This window comes from Jaculus jaculus, chromosome X, assembly GCF_020740685.1.
Source record: "Jaculus jaculus isolate mJacJac1 chromosome X, mJacJac1.mat.Y.cur, whole genome shotgun sequence".
In the NCBI taxonomy this organism is placed as follows: Eukaryota; Metazoa; Chordata; class Mammalia; order Rodentia; family Dipodidae; genus Jaculus; species Jaculus jaculus.
Genome location: NC_059125.1, coordinates 52,979,778 through 52,998,017, shown reverse-complemented (window position 1 = coordinate 52,998,017; position 18,240 = coordinate 52,979,778). Strand labels below are relative to the sequence as shown.

The following is an 18,240-nucleotide window of genomic DNA, read 5'->3' as shown; positions in this document are numbered from 1 at the left end:
AAGTATGGAAAATATCACATTCATCAAAAGTAAGCTAGAGTACCTACATTATCAATACAAAAAGTATATTTAACAGTTAAAGTAATGAGGATCACTTGGCGACTTCAATAGAAAATTGGACAGTTCATTAAAAGGTTAAAAGATCCTAAATTCAACAACAGAATTGGAAAATAAGATGATATAACTCAAAGAAGAAACAGAAAAGTTCATGAATATAGTTGATTTTAATACCACTTTCTAAATAATTTAGGAAACAAAAAAATGAAAGCAGTAAGAAAATAGAATATTCAAACAACACTTAAGGCATTTATGGAACACCCCATTCTATAACTGAATAACATATCTTCTTTTCAATTATACATGGAGAATTTCCTAATGTAGACAATACCATGGACCACAAAACTAGTCTCAATAAATTTAAATATATATCATATAAACTGTACTGTCTGACAGTAGTAAAACCAGAATATAACAAAATACTAGCAAGTTATATAGAGAATTTTCTAAATATTTGGAAACTAAACAAAGCCATTTCTTTTTTAATTACTAATACATATTCATTCTATACTGTGATAAGTCATCTGTGTGTATGTTGGAAACCCAGGTCTTGCACATACTAACTGAGTGCTCTACCACTGTCCTTAAAATGCTGAGTTTAATTATAACATTTTCATAGATGTATTTCATTATTCACTTTGAATAACACAGAATTATAAGAAATTATTATTATTCTAAGAAATTATATATAAAAATAAGAAATCAAGTAAAATCAAGTGTGATGGTTCAAGTCTATAATGCTAGTATTTGGGGGCTGAGGCAGGAAGAGTAGCTATTCAACGTCCATATGAGCCATATAGTGAGTTCTAGGCCAGTCTGTCTCCATCAAATCAAAATCAAAATTAGAAGAATTTTCAACTAAATGAACACACAATTATTTCTTTTAAAATCTGTGGGATTCAATAAAGCCACACTTAGAATAAATTTTATTCCCATAAAAGGTAGCATTAGAGAAGATGAAAAGGCTAGAGAGATTACTTAGTGGTTAAGGCATTTGCCTATGAAGGAAAGGACCTAGGTTCAGGTCCCCTGGACCCATTTAAAGCCAGATGCACAAGGTGGCACATGTATCGAGTTTGTTTGTAGTAGCTGGAGGCCCTGGTGTGCTCATTCTCTTCCTCTACCCCCCCACACTCAGAATTTAAAAGTCTTTCAGTAAAAATTAGTTTACAGTTAAATCTAGAAGAAAAAAGGGAGAACATTCCAAGATACAGGGATAGGGAAAGACTTATTGAATTAGACCCCAGTAGCTTAGGAAATTAGATCCAAACTGAATCACTGGGACCTTATGAACTAAAAAGCTACTATATAGACAAGCAAACCAGGAACAGAATCAACAGACACCACACAGAATGAGAAAAAATTGCCAGATATACCTCCAAAAAAGGTCTAATATTTAGAATATACAAAGAACTCAAAAAACTAAACAACAAAAAACAAACAACCCAATAAAAAATGGGATGGATATTTGAACAGAGAATTCTCAAAGGAAGAAATACAAATGGCTATTACACACTTAAGGAGATGTTCAACAGTAAAAAAAAAAAAAAAAAAAAAAAAAAGAAAGAAAAAAGAAACAAAACAAAATACTATTTCTTTGAGAGAAAAAACTAAAAAGTGGACAAACCTCTTGTAGAATGGGAGAAAAAAAAAGGCACAGATTCTACAAATGTTAAAATTATGGTAAGAGAATAACAAGAACAAGTGAATGCTAATGAATTAGATAATTTATAAGTAACAGACAAATATGCTAAAAGCATCAAAATATCAAACCTCACTCAAGAAGAAAAAAAATACAGCTAGGAATGCCCAAGAACATGGGTTCCATCCCCAAAACTAACAACAAATAAAATTAAAAAAAAACAAAAAACTTAAAATTCAATTACACACACACATATACCTGTATTCAATTAAGAGAACTGATTTTAGGACTTCCATGGAAGTTGATGGCTTAGAAGTTATGTCTGAATATGTGGTTGATTATAGTTATAAAAACGAAAGGAACAGTAGAATTGCCAACCTCTTCCAAATTTCTTGTACAAACCAGTTTCCAACCACAGAATCAGGTTTATCACAGTAACAACCCCAATTTTCTTGTATTTGAGACCAATTTTCTGTATTAGTTTGCTATGGCAAAATATTTGACAAAAGCAACTTAAATAGGGAAGATTTATTTTAGCTTACAGTTTGAGGAGTGAATATGATCAAAATACATTATACATATGTATTATCAAAAGTAAAAAAAGGGCTGGAGAGATGGCTTAGCGGTTAAGCGCTTGCCTGTGAAGCCTAAGCACACCTGTTCGAGGCTCGATTTCCCAGGACCCACGTTAGCCAGATGCACAAGGGGGCGCACGCGTCTGGAGTTTGTTTGCAGTGGCTGGAAGCCCTGGCACGCCCATTCTCTCTCTCCTCTCTCTCTCTGCCTCTTCCTCTCTCTGTCTGTCACTCTCAAAATAAATAAATAAAAATAAACAAAAATAATATTAAAACAGTAAAAAAAATTATCTTATTTGGCTCTGATCCCTGCATGCTTTGCTACCTGCTTGCCAGGCAAAAATGCTCACTGATGGAATATGGGCAAGTCAATAATTGGAGTAAGCATCTGCTTTTTTTTTAAGGTCGTACATACTGCCCCCCCTTTTTTGCTTATTTTTATTTATTTATTTGAGAGTGAGACAGAGAAAGAGGTAGAGAGAGAGAGAGAGAGAGAGAGAGAGAGAGAGAGAGAGAGGGAGGGAGGGAGGGAGGGAGGGAGAGAATGGGCACTCTAGCCACTGCAAATGAACTCCAGACACATGCACCCCCTCATGCATCTGGCTAACGTGGGTCCTGGGGAATCAAGCCTCGAACCCAGGTCCTTAGGCTTCACAGGCAAGCGCTTAACCACTAAGCATCTCTCGAGCCCAGAATCTGTTTTTTGTCTGGAGTTGAGACTCACTCCACAGGTTGGACTTTACATCTGGTACTATAAGTCTGTTCAACAGCCTGGGGCGAGGGAGGTCATACACACTAATAAGGAAGCTACTGCTCTTATTTTTGTTAAATGGACATTACCCACATATAAAATTTCCCTCTAGGGCTGGAGAGATGGCTTAGCGGTTAAGGCGCTTGCCTGTGAAGCCCAAGAACTCATTTTTTTTGTATCTCCAGGTCCCCAATAGCCATATGCACAGTGATGCAAGCGTGCATTGTCACATATGCACACAAGGGGCACATGCATCTGGAGTTCATTCCCAGTGGCTGAAAGTCCTGGCATGCCCATTCTCTCCCTCCCTCCCTCTCTCTCTTCTAAAATAAAATTTAAAATTGCACTCTAAATAATTATACTCACAGATTAATGCTATTGCCAGCTTTGGGCAGAAAAGCTCTTTTGGCAGTAGGCAATTGTAACTGCAGAGACTCATAACTGATCAGTGTCCTGACAAAAAGTGCCTGTTGAATGCTCAGCTAAAGATCACTCCCTCTATGGCTTAGGGAACATCACAGAAGAAAGTGAAATTTGAAGGAAGATATGGATTGGGGTAGAACACTGCCTTTGGAGCATGACATTGACATTGCACTCTTGACTTCACAGCAGTTGTACAAGACTGGGCCTGTCAACATCTTGGCATTGGAGTAGGAAAGGTCCATGATGCCCTTCCCTTCCCTGAGTACCTATAGGCAGATAATGGTAGCTAGAGAGAGGACAAGGCCCTAAGACTCCCTGATTATATATAAGCAGTTAATAGTTGTGTAGGGAGAGAGAAACATTTTCTTCAGTAGTATAGCCACTAGTAAGGGGCCCATGTGCCTGGAAGCAACCCTAATGAAACTCACTGGGACACGGACACACACACACACACACACACAAAACCTAAGAAAGTGGAAGTAAACTAGTTGTAAAAAGGAAGGGGATCAGTGTGAGTGAGAGTAGAATATGAGAGGGTAATGGGTGTATGACCAAAACACATTATATACATGTATAAAAATTATTAATGAAATCCACTATTATGTATAATTGACATATATTAATAAAAATATTATGAGGAAATATATCTTGTGGTAATGGCTTTCCTAATGAAAAAGGTTGGTTCAGGAAAAATAGTAAAAATCCTGATTTTCATGTCCAGAATGTGACTTTTACTTTTCATATGCATATGATGTGTGGTGTGGTACGAATGGCGTGTGTGTGTGTTGTGGTATATGCATGTGTTTAGGTTGATGCAGCACCCTGTGTGCTCACAAGTGGTGGCTGGAGAACATCAGATGTCCCCTTCATCAATCATCTGCTCGTGTTTCCTTGCAAAAGCGTCTGTTACTGATTTCAGACTTTGCAGTTTGTGAACCCCTGTGATTCTCTGGTCTCTGCTACCCTTGAGACCATAGGACTAGGGTTATAGATATGCATGGGCATGCCCAGATGTTTTATGTGGATCCTGGAAATTCAAATGCAGGTGGTCTCAGGCCCCCCTCAGCTACTCATGCTTGTATAGGAAGCACAATTAGCCACTGAGCAATCTTTCTAGTCGCTGAATGTGGATTTAAAAATTTTTTGTTTAGGGCTGGGAAGATGGCTCAGCAGTTAAAGGCATTTGCTTACAAAGCCTGACAACATGGGTTCAATTTCCTAGTACCAACGTAAAACCAGGTGCACAAAGAGACACATGTGTCTGGAGTTTGTTTGTAGTAGCAGAAGGCCCTGATGTGCCATTTGTTTTCTCTCCTCACAAATAAATGAAAATGAAGAAAAATATTGCTTAAAAATTTGTGTGTGCGCACGTGCACATGTGTATGTGTGTGTGTGTGTGTGTGTGTGTGTGTGTGTGTGTGTGTGTGTGTTTGTCTATGGGCACGTGCATGCCACCAACTGTGTGTAGGTCAGAGGACAACCTCAGGGTATTGGTTCTCTCCTTCCACATTCTAAAATGTGGCATTTTATTTTTCATTATTAAATAAAAATTAAATGTATTAAAAAACTTAAAAGCCTTCTCATTGGAAAACAACCAGATGAGATGGTTTTGGTGCTATTTTTAATTTTTTTTGTTTATTTTTATTTATTTATTTGAGAGCAACAGGCAGAGAGAGAAAGAGGGAGGGAGGGGGAGAGAGAGAGAGAGAATGGGTGCGCCAGCGACTCCAGCCACTGCAAATGAACTCCAGATGCATGTGCCACCTTGTGCATCTGGCTTACATGAATCCTGGGCAATTGAGCCTTGAACTGGGGTCCGTAGGCTTCACAGGCAAGCATGTAGCCACTAAGCCATCTCTCCAGCCCTTTAATGCTATATTTTACCAAAGCATTCAAGAGAGAAACAATTCCAGCTCTACAAAACTTTTTCCAGAAAATTCAAGAGATGCTTCCTGACACATTATATGATTACAACATTATTCTTTTAAAAAAATATTTTTTACTTATTTATTTGCAAGGAGAGAGGGGGGAGAGAGGGAGAAAAAAAGAGAGGATAGGAATGCCAGGGTCTTTAGCCACTGCAAACTCCAGATGTATGCACCATGTTGTGCACCTGGCTTTATGTGGGTACTGGGGAATCAAACCCAGGCCATGAGACTTTGCAAGCAAGCATCTTAACTGCTGAGCCTTCTCTCTAGCCCCCAACATTATTCTTATAGAAAACCAAAGACAGCTGGCTGAGGTGGTGGGATTATCATGACTTTCAGGTCAGCCTGAGATACAAAGTAAGACTCTGTTTCCAATTAAACAAAACATGGCAATACCAAAGCCAGGTGTGGTGGCGCACACCTGTAACCCAAGCACTGAGGCAATCCCAAACTGAGGCAAGAGGATTGGGGATTTGAGACCAGCCTGGGTTGTATAATGAGAACTTCTTTAGCTCAAAACACTACAGTACTCTTCCAAATGCAAAATGAGTTGCAGGCATTTCAAAGATAAAAATGAACTTATGACAAATAAACATGAAAAAGCACACATCAGAATGTGAAAATTAAATACTAACCATAACAAATGGTGATAAGGATGTAAAGGAATAGGAAACCCCATAACTAATGATGATACTATAAAATGACACCATCATATTACAAATATTTGGCAATTTTATTACAACAGTAAAGATATAGCCATCATGGGGGCTGGAGAGATAGCTTAGCAGATAAGGCATTTGCCTGCAAAGCCACACGATCCAGGATCGATTCTCCAGAACCCACATAAGCCAGATGCACAAAGGGGCACATGTGTCTGAAGTTCATTTGCACTCTCTCCCTCTCTCTGCCACTTTCTCTCTGAAATAAATAAAATAAAACAAAATAAAATAAATTATTTAAAGAAAAGATATAGCTGTCATTCATCTCCTAGACATGCATGCATTAAAAAGGCCACCCTGAGACTACATAGTGCATTCCAGGCCAGCCTGAGCTAGAATGAGACCTTATCTCGGGAAAAAAAAAAAATTTAAAGAAGATACCATAAAATGGATAAAATGACTTTCCAGGTGTGGTAGCCTATTTCTGTAACCCCAACACATGTGAGGCTGAGGCAGGAAAATTAACTACCTCAAGTTTAAGGCCAGCCTTGTTTGCATAGTGACTTCCAAGGAGTCTGGGTTTCAGAATAAGACCCTTTCAAAAAATAAAAAATAAAAACAACTCTCAGAAGAAATAACCAATTAATAACTGCCAATGTATTTACATCAGCATGTGAAAAAGATTTTCAACATCATTGGCCATTACAGAAGTATATATTAGAGCCACAATTTGAGTTGGGAAGATGTCTTAGTGGATAAAGCACTTGCTGTGAAAGCCTGCCCACCCAAATTCAGAACCCCAAAACTCATGTAAAGAAACCTGGACACAGTAGTTTCTGTAATTCCAGCATTTGGGAAGCAGCTGAAGCTTGAGCTACATAGTAGGATCCTGTCTCATAAAAGGCAAAACTTAGCTGAATGAATGAATAAATAAATGTGGCAATGAATTACATATAGATTACAATATCTGAATTTAAAATGCTTGGCCTTTCTCAACTATTAGCAGAGATGAACAGGAACTGGAATCATGTGCTGCCAGTGGGAATGTAAACTCTACATACAATTTGAAAAATCATTTCTTTAAAAACGAAATAAATATTAAGTTTGGACTATAGCTGAGGATTAGAGCACTCCTGAACACATACAAGTCCATGAGTTCCATCTCCATCTAGCATTGCAGAACAAAAAATTAACTGGATATTGATCATGTGATTCATCTATTTCACTATTAAGTATTGACTCAAGAGGAAGGAAAGTTTGTCTCTACAACTATCTCCACATGAATACTTACTTTGTCACAATAACTAAAACATGGAAACAAAATAATTACCAACATTTCTTTAGATAAAATCAAATTGGGGAATGTTCATACAATGTAAAGAAGAAAAGGGGAAAAGAAGGGAGAGTGAAGAAGAGAAAGGGGAGGGAGGAGAAACAAGAAAGGAAGAGAGTCTGAGATTGAAAATGAGAGAAAAGGAAAGAAATGTTTGTAACTTTTCTTGAGAGTGCCGGAGGTTTGGGAAACACTATACTTAACGTGTGTACTGGGAAAACTGCACTACTCACTGTAACACAATGCTATAGAAAAGGGAATGAAAGGTGGGGGCTAGGGATACGACACAGGTGCTGCAGCATTTACCAAGCATGCACAACCTCCTATGTTTGATCCGTAGCACCACATAAAAAAAAAGCATGATAGGTAGTTCACACCATAAATTCCTGAACTTTGGAGGTGGAGACAGGAAAATCAGAAGTTCATGGTCATTTTCATCTACATAGCAAGGTTGATTTTTGCCGGGGGGATTGTTTGTTGTTGATATAGGATCTCACTATGTATCCCAGACTGGTTTCAAACTTACAATCTGGCCTGGGGAGTTGGCTCAGCCATTAGAGACACTTGTTTTCAAGCCCTATTGGCCCAGGTTTGATTCCCCAGGACTCATGTAGAGCTAGATGCACAAACATACAATCCTCTACCTTGGTCTCCCAAGTGCTAGATTTACAGGTGTGAGCTACCAAGCCTAGCTACAGAAGAGAACTTGGATAAGACTGCAACCTCTTACAACTTTTAAGAACAGATGCTTTATTACATTATTAGAAATCAGTGAGTTTATCATTTACCTAAAAAAATGAAACAACATACTTAGCTGCCTTCTGTTAATTCAACAAAGCACCCACTTGACAAATACTTCTTAAGGGTCTGTTTAGCATTGGTAATATGTTTGGAAAACTTGAAGTACAATATTTAATGTAGTCACATTGTGAAGACAGATTCAAGGCTGGGGGAGTGACAGAGGTGCCAAATGTATGATGAAGTGAGGCTGTGAGGAACACACTTATTCTTGATGATTCTGAAAAAGCATAAAAGATACAAGCCTATTTGACTACATGGAAAGTATCCTGTTGACACGTTACTCATAAATTATTTTTGACAAGTATTTTGTAAATTGATACTCTATTGACCATGTAGCTTATATTATTAACATTGCTACAACTCTTTATGGAGATCCTGGGTATGGTAATTTGAATGTAATGCTCCCTCCCCCATAGATTCATGTGTTTGAATGCTTAATCTCCAATTGGTAGCGCCCTTTGGGAAAGATGTGGAACCTTGCTGGAGGGAAGGGGTCCTGGGGACAGGCTGTGAGGTGTTGCAGCCCAGTCCTAGTGCTCTATTTCTCCCTGCTGGTGTGACCATGTGACATCTGGCTGGCTGTCCCTGTTGTGTTTTCCCCTTGCAAGTGTAAGCTGAAAATAAACCCTTTGCTTTCTTTAGCTGCTATCGGTTGAGCTATTTAGTTCCAACAATGAAAATGTAACTGATATAAGGGGCCAAGAGTCCTGAGAAAATCCTTGATCCATTCAAGTCAATGAAGTCTAATAGTAAGGTAGCTATATAGATATATAATTTCAAAAACTGTGTAGCAAGGGGTCTGACATGGTTAAAAATAAGGAATTCTGAAAATACAACATAGAGGAAAACCTAATCCTTATCCAGAGAAATGGGGGCTGTTTTAGAGGATGTGATTATGAAGTTGATACTATTATTGACTCAAATTCATAAACTAGAAGAATGAAGAACAGAGAGGTTAACTTGTTCAAGGTTACACAGCAAAGCTGAGATGTGGCCAGCTTCCAACCCCAGGCCTCTCTAATATCAGTGCCCCATGTAGTTCATAGCACTCTGAGCTCACTATTACAATGACATCTGTTTTTATTCCTGTCCACTAGCTGCTCTTTCTGGGGCTTGGTTCAGGGTATTGTTGTTTGTTTTGTTTTTTTTTCCTTAAAATCCGGGTGCGGTGGCGCACACCTTTTTTTTTTTAAATTATTTATTTATTTATTTGAGAGCGACAGACACAGAGAGAAAGACAGATAGAGGGAGAGAGAGAGAATGGGCACGCCAGGGCCTCCAGCCTCTGCAAACGAACTCCAGACGCGTGCGCCCCCTTGTGCATCAGGCTAACGTGGGACCTGGGGAACCGAGCCTCGAACCGGGGTCTTTAGGCTTCACAGGCAGGCGCTTAACCTCTAAGGCATCTCTCCAGCCCCATGGTATTGTTTTAAACCTACAATATACAGTATTAGGGTGAAACTCATGTTTTGAGAAGTTTGGTTTAGAATGAAAATGTGGAGCTGACATTTGTGGCTCATAGCTGCAATCCCAGCATCTGGGAGGTGGAGGCAGTGAGATCAAGAGTTGAAGGTTATTCTCTGCTACACAGAAATTTTAATGCTAGCCTGGGATACATGAGACCCTGTCTAAAAGAAAAAAGGAGGAGAAGGAGGGTAAGGAGAAGAGAGGGAGAAAAAAGGGAAAATGTTGTGTGACTACTTGTTTAAAAATCATTTAGAGCCGGGCATGGTGGTGCATGCCTTTAATCCCAGCACTTGGGAGGCAGAGGTAGGAGGATCGCCATGAGTTCGAGGCCACCCTGAGACTCCATAGTGAATTCCAGGGCAGCCTGGGCCAGAGTGAGACCCTACCGCAGGAAAAATAAAAATAAATAAATAAAAATGATTTAGAATTTAATGATAGAAACATATCATTATAACAAGTGAGGACCTATACAACTGCATAGGTGACATATTCATGAAATTAGCCATCTACACTGTAGCTGACTGGCCAGCAACCTCCAGGGAAAGACTGTTGACTTTCAGGTAGTCCCTAGTTCTTCCCCACAGAATAACCCTGAGGTGAAACATAGCCAACTATAAGTAGTGCAGGGGTCTGGAATAAACGATTTTACTTCTGTTCCCAAGTTTCTGGGGATTGGTCACCATCTAGAGAGCAGGGAAACAAAAGGCAGCTACAGATAGAGTACCAAAATTCAAAAGAAACATGGAAAGCTGTTGGCACTTTCTCAACCTGCTCATGCCTGTAAGGTATTTTAATCTTCATACACAAAATATAACCTGTTATTGACCATTTTCACTTGTAAATTTGGGTTTAATGTGGTTGGGCTAGGCTTTTTAACCATTCATGTGAAATTTGTGTTAATTTTATACAATAAAAATCCATTCCTCATAGTAAACAGCAGTACATGCATGTATCCAAACCTTCACACTTGGTGAAGTTGTACTGCTCTATGAGGGCATATCATAGTCTATTTCACAAGAGGAAATCTCTGCCCTTCCAAAGGACCATTTCAGAGTCCATAGCACCTTAATATTTCTTATGTGGTCTTTACTCCTCAATGGTCTCATCTATACAATGGGCTCAATAAGAATGTCTACTTCTTAAGGCTGTTTTGCATATTAAATATTGTGAATGTATAAACTTTAAAATAATACTCAACACAAATAAGCATATCATTATGTGGACCTGTTAGATCTCCATGCACTGTAATATGTAACAATAACTTGCAGTCAATAACGTTAACCACAGGTGTATTACATTCACCCATTAAAATGAAAACTTTAAATAACCTAAGATGCAAAAAACATCCCAATGAATGCTGTTATTCTCTGCTCTCTCCCTCTCTTTCCTCCTCACAAATATAACTATTTATTTATTTATTTATTAAAGACAGAGATGGAGGGAGAGAGAGAGAATGGGCATGACAGGGCCTTCAGCCACTGAAAACAAACTCTGGACACACGTGTCACCATGTGCATCTGGCTTACATGGGACCTGGAGAATTGAACCTGGGTCCTTAGGCTACGCAGGCATGTGCCTTAAACACTAAGCCATCTCTCCAGCCCTAAATATATATATTTAAAAACTGTTATTCTCAAAAGCATTTCCCCTAATTAATTCAAGTCCAAATTTGATACATTCTTAGTTTGTGCCTTAGAGACTCAATACTTTTTTTTTTTCTGCTCAGTGACTTCCAATATGTATCAAAAAAGGTTGATCAATAGCCTATGAACATTCCTTTTAAAAGTAAGTACAATAAACTCTTTTAATTTTTGAAATAGTCAATTTAATTTTGTTATTGTTGCTTGGGAAAGACAAGTGAAATGTTGTTGTAGTCAGAACTATCCAGGTACATGTGATTATAATCCTAATAGCAAGATAGGTCTTCACTATATGCCAATTATTGTTGGGAGCAATTAACATGCACCATTTTAATTCTCTCAACAATCTCTGAGGCATGACCTGGTATTACTTTTCTCATTGCCATAACAAAATACTTGACAAAAGCAACTTAAAGAAAAAGTAAACTTAAGGTTTATTTTGGCTTACAGTTCAAGTTTATAGTCCATCATGGCAAGGAAGGCATGGCAACAGAAATATGCAGCTGCTGGTTACACTGTGTCCAGTCAGGAAAGAGAGAGGGTTGAATACTGCTGCTCATCTCTCTTTCTCCTTTTCATTCAGCCAAGACTCCAAGCATAGAATGGTGCTACTCACAATTAGGATGGGCCTCCCTATCTGAATTAATCTAATCTACAAAATCCCTCATATATATGCCAAGGGATTCATAATTCCGTCAAGTTCATAACCAACAATTAACCATCACACATTTCTACTGTGGCCAATTGACAGAAGGGACATGGTATCTCAATTTAACTAACTTGTCAAGGACCAGATTGTGAGGCAATGAGGAAGCTGGAAGGAAATTAGAATTGCTCTAAATATAGGCTCCAGAGCCAATCTGTTAGCATTAAGGCTTTGGGGGGAAAAAAGTCACAAAATTTCCCTGATCCTCATTTTCTACATCTGTAAAGTGCCAAGAAATGTAGTCCCATCAGTAATTGTAACTTGGAAGACTTATGCATTAAATTTGTCGATTTCTATTTCTAGAACTCAGGGTACAGGTCAGAGGTAGAGGGATTGCTTAGCACTTGTGAGGCCATAGGTTTGACCCTCCACATCAAACACACACACACACACACACACACACACACACACACGGAGAGAGAGGGAGAGACTTTATTTTTCTCAGCTACTGGAAATGTGTAAAATTATTCAAGAAAAAGAAATATAACAGTAAGGTCTTTAAAAATATATGTTTCAAATATATTTTATGACCACATATCCCATATGTTTTATTCTCATGTCTGAATATAAATCTTTTTTTTAGAGATGATGGATCCTATTGTATTCTGTCGATAACTATGAAATGTATGACTATATTTTCTTTATCATCAGGCATTGTGGAAATACACAAGGAAGAAGGGACACATTTTTAAAGAAAAAAGGGACATTTGGCAGTAAATAACTGGGGAGGGTAGTGACAGCAGTGGCCCATCGTTCTTCAGCCTCTCCACATAAAAACAGAGCACTAGAGCTAGGTAGATACTTAGTTAGGGATGTAATTGCCTTGCAAGTATGAGGACCTGAGGTCCATCCCCAGAACCCATGTAAATAAATAAAGCTAGGTCCAGTGGCACGTGTTTGTAATCCCAGTACTGGTGAGGCAGAGAGGGATCCCTGGGCTCTTTGGACAATCAGTCTAGCCTAATTTGGTGAGTTCCAGACCATTGACAGACCCTATCTCAGCAAACATAGGCAGTGCCTATGGAATGACACCCAAAGTTGTCTTCTGGCCTCCATATGTGTGCACGCACGCACGCACGCACGCACGCACGCACGCACACACACACACACACACACCCCAAAACCACAACTATATTTTTAACAAATCTAGGTTACAAGATATCACCTAATACCTAAAAATTCAGGTGCATCTGGATAAGCACATCCATCATCTATATGATATCAGGATCTGTACAGGAGGAAAAGAAGTACATTCATCTCTCTGTATCTGTGGGTTCTGCACCCAGAGACTCAACCTCATGTTGCAAATGTCCAGGGAAACTTGATCTTCACTGAATATGTACATAGCCTTTTCTTGTTTTTATTCCCTAAATAACATAACACCTTTTTATGTAACACCAAATGTAGTATTATAAGTAACCTAGAGAATATCTAAAAAGTATTACTATTCCGGATATGCAAAAGTTATTTGTAATAGTCCCCTCTTCCTCTTTTGAGGTGGTGGTCTCTATTGTACAGGCCTAGACTCAAAATTCCTGGGCTCAAGCAATGCCTCCTCAGCCTCCTCCTAAATAGTTGGGGCCACAGCCATATAACGCTATGACTGATTACTGTTCTATTTTATAAAGGGAATTGAATATCTGCAGATTTTTGTAGCCAACAGGATTCCTGGGATCAATTACCTGCAGTTACCAAGTGATGAATGCAACGGGACAGTGTCTAACTGGATAAGAGGAGAAACAGCCAGGCATGGTGGTGCATGCCTTTAACCCCAGCACTGGGGAGGCAGAGGTAGGAGAATCACCGTGAGTTTAAGGCCACCCTGAGACTAGATAGTGAATACCATGTCAGGCTGGGCTAGAGCGAGACCCTACCTCAAAACACCAACAAAAAAAAAAAAAGAAAAGAAAGAGTCATACACTAGACAACTTATTGAAAATAGCAGTGGAAACTGAGGTGGTCTTTCCCTTTTCTCAACCAGGCAATTGCAAGAGGCCCAGATCAAGGGACACTAATGGTGCCAGAGCAGAATAGCACTGTTAATACCTCAAGCACCTTCATATACCAAGAACTTAAAATTATGAGTCTGCTGGGGTAGAATCACAACTCAATAAGAAATGAATGAGAGACTAAGGAAATGAGAAGACCCAAACTTTCCCAAGTTACAAATCACTACGATAAGATGCTAAACAGGTGTCCTTAAGTGGTAACTTGCTATGCAGAATTCCACTTCATACAGTGGGAAATACGTGACTACTAGGGCAGTATTTTATTCCTTATGCCTTCCAAATGGTCAGATAACATGATAATATCTTTAATTTATCCTCAATAAAAACACATTGGCCGGGCATGGTGGCGCACACCTTTAATCCCAGCACTCGGGAGGCAGAGGTAGGAGGATTGCCGTGAGTTCGAGGCCCACCTGTGACTACACAGTTAATTCCAGGTCAGCCTGGGCCAGAGTGAGACCCTACCTCGTAAAAAAAAAAAAAAAAATTGGAGCTGGGCGTGGTGGTGCACACCTTCAATCCCAGAACTCAGGAAGCAGAGGCAGGAGGATTGCTGTGAGTTCGAGGCCACTGAGACCCTACCTTGAAAAACAAAACAAAACAAAAAACACACATTGGAAAAGTTACTGAACAGCAATTAAAAATATTCTTATATGAAATGAACATTTTTATTAAAATATTTAATTACATAAAAGCAGCTTGTAAAACAGAGCTCTCAGGCTGTATTGAGGGGTAAGGGAGCATGGAATCAGAGGACAGCAGCAGGCAAGTGCTGTGCAGAGGGGCCAGAAGAACAGTAGGCTGCTCAGGATATTGGGAAATACTGGGTCAAACTAGAGACCTTACAGGTAAGCACAGAGCAACCACTCAAAGAATGGGTAAGTGCTTATCCCTTTTGTGAGTCTAGGAGGATAAAACTATAAAAGGGTTACGGTTCAAATGGTGTAGAGCTGCCTGGTGCATTGCCTGTTTCCTTCTCCCCTCCGAGAGAGGCAGAGCTCAGGGCATCCAGGTCAGGCATCAAAGCACGCTGAAGGCTATCAGGGCTAGGAGTAGAGATAGAGCTCAGGCCACCAAACTTAGAAGAAGAACGGGAGCTCTGGTCAGAAGACATACTGTCGGAAGAGGAGGGACTTGAATTGTTGGTGGGCAAGGGAGAGGCAGAGGAAGATGAGCTTTCACTTCTCAGGTTAACTAATGGGAAGTACCTACCAGGAGGTGATGGGGAGGAGGCACGCATACGGACAGCATGCCAACCAGACTGGTTTTTGGCCTGAGGCTGAGAAGAGTTTCTCCCAAAGATACGTTTTCGAGAGGCAGCGACAGAGCTAGGAATTTTGGCTTGCCCAGGCGGTAAGGTGGATCTCCGCTGGGCAGAGCGGCTCCTGCTGACAATCTTTGCCCTCGACCTCCTGGTAGTGCTGGGAATTCTAGGTGCAGAAACACTCTGATGGAGGGTAGAGCCAGGCCCAGAGACACTGTCGCGGAGATCTGGGTTTGACTGTGTGGCTGGGATTTGCCGATCAGGACCTGGAGGACTGGCACTGCCATGGGCAGCGGGCACTGGAAGAGTGGCTCTCCACATGGGACGGGGACGCCGGCCTGTCCGGGTGGTGCCACTGTCACGATCAGAACTGCGCCCAGGTGTATTTCTGCGACGAGCAGACTCTGGAGGAGTGGCCCGAGGGTGGTGACCACGACCTGGTCGGGTGCTGCTACTGCCACGATCAGAACTGGGCCTAGGTGCCCTGTTGCGACGACCAGACACTGGAGAAGTGGCCTGTCGCCCGAACTCACGGCTTGCTCGGGTTGTGCTCCTGCCACGATCAGAACTGGACCGAGGTGTACTTCTGCGACGACTAGACTCCGGAGGAGTGGCCCGAGGGTGGTGTCCACGGCCTGCTCGGGTTGTGCTCCTGCCACGATCGGAACTGGTCCCAGGTGCAGTGCTGCGGTGACGAGACTCTGAAGAAGTGGCCTGTCGCCTCAACTCACGGCCTGCTCGGGTTGTGCTTCTGCCACGATCGGAACTGGTCCCAGGTGCAGTGCTGCGGTGACCAGACTCTGGAGAAGTGGCCTGTCGTCCTAAATAACGGCCTGTTCGAGTGGCATCACCACTGAGATCAGGGCTCGACCCAGGTGCATTGCACTGACGACCAGAGTCTGGCAGAGTGGCCAGTTGGTGGAGATCAGGACCCGCAGAAGACTGGTGTTGTTGGAGAGATGGGTCTGACATGGTGGCCCCACTGCGGAAAGCAGGACTTGTGGACATGAGACTCTCTGCAGAAAACTGAGGATGGCCTCTCCTGTTGGGCCTAGACTTCAGAGTGGAAGTCTGCTCAGGCGCAGACTGAGATGCTAAAGCCTCCTGAAGCCGAACGCCCTCTGGAGGCTTTGTAGTCTGGTCCCAGGTGGGCTGCTTCCCACTGTGATTGCTCTGTGGGTTCTTCGTCTTAGCTGGGTGCTGGTTGGGCAAGCTAAGGCCTTTTGGAGATTGCCCTACCTGGGCCTGGCTGCCCAACTTGGTCCCCAAACTGCTAGGATCAGTGTGTGGGTCAGGGCTGCCCTGGAGGTCAGAACACTGCTTCTCAGGCATGGACACTATTGACGGTGGCACTGGGTTTTCACCACCCAAAGAAATAGCCACAAAAGCCTCCATTCTGGAACTGCTGCTGCTTCTGGTGGCATCGCCAGGCACAGACTTGAAGCTCCAGAATGTTGGGTGTGGTGCATCAGGATCTTGACTATCAGTCCTACAGATATCTCCAGGTGCTAGGATGTCCTCCTCCTTTGTCCCCCTAGGAACCTGACCATGTCTGCCCTTCTGTTCAGTATCTGCTAGTGAGTGGGTGGCCATAATATTGTCTCTTTTGGTCAGAAATAAAACAATGAAGCTACTGGGATGCTTGGGTAGAACCAGGGTAGTAGAGTAGGAGGCTGGGTGGAGCTGGTCAAATCGCTGTCTCTGATTGACCAGCTGCCACCCATCTTTGTGAATGTGTACCTTGTACTACCTTTACCCTCAGGTGTCAGGAATACATTGCTTCCAGCTGCAGCAGACAGCCTCTAGTTGTTTCTAGTGGTTTCTGGTGTGCTCTGAGTTCTTCTCCCCAGGGCCAATAGTGTTAATAGTCACTAGCTTTCTGCTTCAGTCTTCAGAGTGTTTGGGGCTGGGGACGTCTATATAATTTGAGGCATCCCAGATAACTTTTGTCAACACCACTGTAGTGAATTTGTCTCAGGATCACATGGAAGATTTTCTACACATTGACCAACAGCTCTATTCTTAGGCAATGCATGGCTCCATTGGTTACAGCCAGGTGATATAACACTTGTGGTCTGATACTTTTTGTTTATTTGGGGTTTTTTTTGGCTCACTCTAGCCCAGGCTGACCTGGGATTCACTATGGAGTCTCAGGGTGGCTTCGAACTCACGACAATCCTCCTACCTCTGCCTCCCGAGTGCTGGGATTAAAGGAGTGCACCACGACCAGCTCAATCTGATACTTTTAAGGTTGGTGAGAGGCTTGAGGGTGGCACCAAAGAGGACGAGGTTCACACTGTATCAGCTTGGGCTGCCTCTTTTAGGTCCCACATATCATACTGGGCTTTACAGTTTTCCAGTTAGATACTTCTCTCTACCTTATCGAGAGGCCCAGGTCAGGTTGCCTAACATTCAATTACTTTCCTTACACATGTCAACACTTGTATGCACTGATGACTCCACTGATGAATGCACATTAATTGATTTGGGTTACTCTAATTTCTTCTACTATGAATATTTTGTTTCACACTAACTTTAATATTGGATTAAATTTTGCATACATTTTTAGTTATTATAAATGGCTACATTATCAGTACCCAAATCAAAAAGGCAAATATAAGAACACCAGAACCTGAATTTTCATACATCCACAGGCAAATACTGATAAGTTAAATCATATATTTTAAAAAATTTTTTGTTTATTTTTATTTATTTGAGAGTGACAGACACAGAGAGAAAGGCAGATAGAGAAAGAATGGGCACACTAGGGCTGCCAGCCTCTGCAAATGAACTCCAGATGCATGTGCTAATTTGTGCATCTGGCTTACATGGGTCCTGTGGAATTGAGCCTCGAACTGGGGTCTTTAGGCTTCACAGGCAAGTGCTTAAATGCTAAGCCATCTCTCCATCCCTTAAATCATATCTTGACACATACATATTTCTTATTTTTATTAAAATGAAATTATGCATATACACTGATTTGTA

The 18,240-nt window shown here is 41.2% G+C and overlaps 1 protein-coding gene across 1 annotated transcript; it reads right to left on the bottom strand.

Annotated features, from left to right (window-relative positions):
• Positions 1-14,919: 14,919 nt before the first annotated feature.
• On the bottom strand, positions 14,920-16,848 carry Ezhip (EZH inhibitory protein). Its single transcript, XM_045139868.1, has one exon. The coding sequence runs from the start codon at positions 16,846-16,848 to the stop codon at positions 14,920-14,922; it is 1,929 nt and encodes a 642-aa protein (XP_044995803.1).
• Between the last annotated feature and the right edge of the window lie 1,392 nt (positions 16,849-18,240).

Coding starts and splice junctions, on each gene's coding strand:
- Ezhip (XM_045139868.1), bottom strand. CDS start 16,848: ATGGCCACCCACTCACTAGCAGATACTGAACAGAAGGGCAGACATGGT.